This window comes from Hippocampus comes, unplaced genomic scaffold (assembly GCF_001891065.2).
Source record: "Hippocampus comes isolate QL1 unplaced genomic scaffold, H_comes_QL1_v1.1 scaffold261, whole genome shotgun sequence".
Classification (NCBI taxonomy): Eukaryota; Metazoa; Chordata; class Actinopteri; order Syngnathiformes; family Syngnathidae; genus Hippocampus; species Hippocampus comes.
In genome coordinates, this window is record NW_017805824.1 from 753,548 (window position 1) to 756,761 (window position 3,214).

A 3,214-nucleotide genomic window follows, 5' to 3' on the forward strand; every position below is an offset into this window, starting at 1 on the left:
ATTTTTTTACTATTTATTTATTTTGAGGAGGTAGAGGAACTGACCCCCATGTTTCATGGAAAATGCTTTATACAATACAATCAAACGGCCACGCTAACATTATACACTTCACTCAAAAAGAAACTATTCTGAAGGTAAATATTGATTGTACTTTGTGTTCTTCTGTCAGTCCTTGGGTCTGACTGCTCAGACCAAAGCCCTGCGGGAGCAAAACGCTGCATTGGAGAAAAGAATGGCCGAACTGAAACAACAAATTCAAGAACAAAGGATGGTAACAAAAATATGTTTGTATTCAAAATGTTGCGGGTTAGATATCTTTAGATTTAATGGACAACTCACAATCAAAAAGCTCAGAACTTTAGAGCTTCTTCATCGAAAGCAAACAGCAGTCGAGACTAGATTTGTATGGAGCCACATTATATGTAGACACCCAGACAAAATTGTTTGTCTCCCTGTGTTAATGAAGGAAATACACAGCGGTCACAGAAATAACTTGAGGAAATAATGATAAATAAATAAAAAATTTAAACAATGAAAATCAGACATTGCTTTTGAATTATGATTCAACCTTATTTTATAAAAACAAACCCATGAAACAGCACTGGACAAAAATGATCTTACTGTGACCAGAGTTGCACATATTCAGAAATCTAAGATCTCCCGGACCAGAGCTAACGTTCACAATGTCTGATTTTCATTGGTTAATTTTCATTTATTATACCTTTTCTCACATGCAAAGTTATTTATGTGATCTCTGTGGGTTTTTCTTTCATTAACCGAGAGGTACCAACCACATTTGTCCGTATGTATGTTTTCCTATCAGACAAATAAGGCAGACAGCATGGCGGCATCAAGCTTGAAGGAGCTGCAGCGGGAACTAGACCGGACTGCCGAAGAGTGCAAAAGCTTGAAGGAAAAACTGGCCAAAACCGAGGCTGAACTCCAGACCACACTTGAAGAGTAAGAACTCAAAGGAATTAGATCAAGGCATTTGTTAATTGTAAAATAAGTGAGTGAACATGCACAATAGACAAACGGATGAGACACCCAGTTTTACTTTAAGATAGAGTGGCTTCATTCTACACGTCTTCACTCGTATGTGGGGTATGATTTTAGAACAACACTTTTCCGAGAAACCTTTTTTTTTTGTATTAGAGGCACTGCCACATGTCGTGCACTGTAGGGAAACTGTATGAGTATTTATTCAAGATTGTTGAGATCCAAACTTAAGGTCTATGTACTCGAACATAGCTTTGTCCTCGCTCGCAAGACAATTTAGAACTAGTAGAACAACACTGAGACACAGCATTTCGCTTTTTTCCTTGACTTGTGCCACTTTTGGTCTACTCGTATGCAATTAAAATTGTCCTAGTTTAAACTAATGCACTGCTGTAATAACACCACGAGGTCTAACTAGTAGGCAAGTTTCACACTACTAGTATCACCAAAATGCCCGGTGGTATTTTTGCTTTACAGGTGACATGTGCTGGGTTTTTCTTTCATTAACCGAGAGGTACCAACCACATTTGTCCGTATGTATGTTTTCCTATCAGACAAATAAGGCAGACAGCATGGCGGCATCAAGCTTGAAGGAGCTGCAGCGGGAACTAGACCGGACTGCCGAAGAGTGCAAAAGCTTGAAGGAAAAACTGGCCAAAACCGAGGCTGAACTCCAGACCACACTTGAAGAGTAAGAACTCAAAGGAATTAGATCAAGGCATTTGTTAATTGTAAAATAAGTGAGTGAACATGCACAATAGACAAACGGATGAGACACCCAGTTTTACTTTAAGATAGAGTGGCTTCATTCTACACGTCTTCACTCGTATGTGGGGTATGATTTTAGAACAACACTTTTCCGAGAAACCTTTTTTTTTTGTATTAGATGCACTGCCACATGTCGTGCACTGTAGGGAAACTGTATGAGTATTTATTCAAGATTGTTGAGATCCAAACTTAAGGTCTATGTACTCGAACATAGCTTTGTCCTCGCTCGCAAGACAATTTAGAACTAGTAGAACAACACTGAGACACAGCATTTCGCTTTTTTCCTTGACTTGTGCCACTTTTGGTCTACTCGTATGCAATTAAAATTGTCCTAGTTTAAACTAATGTACTGCTGTAATAACACCACGAGGTCTAACTAGTAGGCAAGTTTCACACTACTAGTATCACCAAAATGCCCGGTGGTATTTTTGCTTTACAGGTGACATGTGCCGGTAGTTGTCCTACCAGTATGCCAAAATTGTTGTACAAAGTACTAATGTGTAGTAATGCCATTTCTGCACACTAGTAGGTCAACAAGGAGGCCTAGTAGCAATGCCTGTACAGCATAGTAGTTTATAACTTAAGTTTTAATTGCATATTAGTAAACATAGTTATTCTACTAGTGCGCTGAAATGTGTTACGAGGGTGGGCAAAGAATTACTAGTACCTAGACTGTAAACTGGATATCAAGGATATCAAATAAATGCATAATCGGCTCCCAAGTTCTCAAATCCATTTTTTTCTTTGACATTTTTTGTTACAAACTGTTCATTTTCAAAGATCGCTTGATTTACTTTCAGCATTATTTTAACTTTGATTATGCTCTTGCCCAGTTGTAGTTTAGTTTTAGTTTTCACATCACCTCTCACCCTGGAAGCAATTTAGACATTAGTGACTTGTCAGTTGGCTTTAACCCTGAAATTAAGAACAGGCACAGGTGCAGCTCTTGGTACGAGCGAACTGTTGCACAGGTCTCTGTGCAAGTGGAGTACTGGCATGCTACTGTGTTTTGTGACATGTTATGTTGCGTGTCAGGTTGTTCCAGGTGAAGATGGAGCGGGAGCAATACCAGACGGAGATCCGAGACCTGCAGGACCAGCTTTCGGAAATGCACGATGAGTTGGACACGGCCAAGACGACTGTTGCTGATGGCGAGAGAGATGCCATCATGGCGGTATGGCAGTGTTCAGTTGCACAAGCCTACAGAAAGCGCATTATCCAGCTTCAAGTCCCTGTACTACTACGAGTGCTACTATTGCAGGACATATGTCAACTAGTTGGGCCGAGTAACGTCGCTAGTGCTGCACAGTAGTTTTCTAGTTAGGTTTAATTTAATTGCACAGATGTCAACACATGCACAGTTTCACCTCGCTAATACCGTGTAATTGTCCTACTAATGAGTAGAAATTTTATGCAGTAGTGGATGGTGTTATGGGGGGGGGATGTC

General features: G+C 39.9%; 1 protein-coding gene across 1 annotated transcript in view; it reads left to right on the forward strand.

Annotated features, from left to right (window-relative positions):
• cgnl1 (cingulin-like 1) overlaps positions 1 to 3,214 on the forward strand; it is a 34,942-nt gene that overhangs the window by 8,527 nt on the left and 23,201 nt on the right. Inside the window, exons 5-7 of the mRNA XM_019886802.1 lie at positions 170 to 271; positions 824 to 960; positions 2,803 to 2,941. Of these exons, the coding sequence (XP_019742361.1) occupies positions 170 to 271; positions 824 to 960; positions 2,803 to 2,941 (378 nt within the window). The remainder of the gene's footprint in view (positions 1 to 169; positions 272 to 823; positions 961 to 2,802; positions 2,942 to 3,214) is intronic.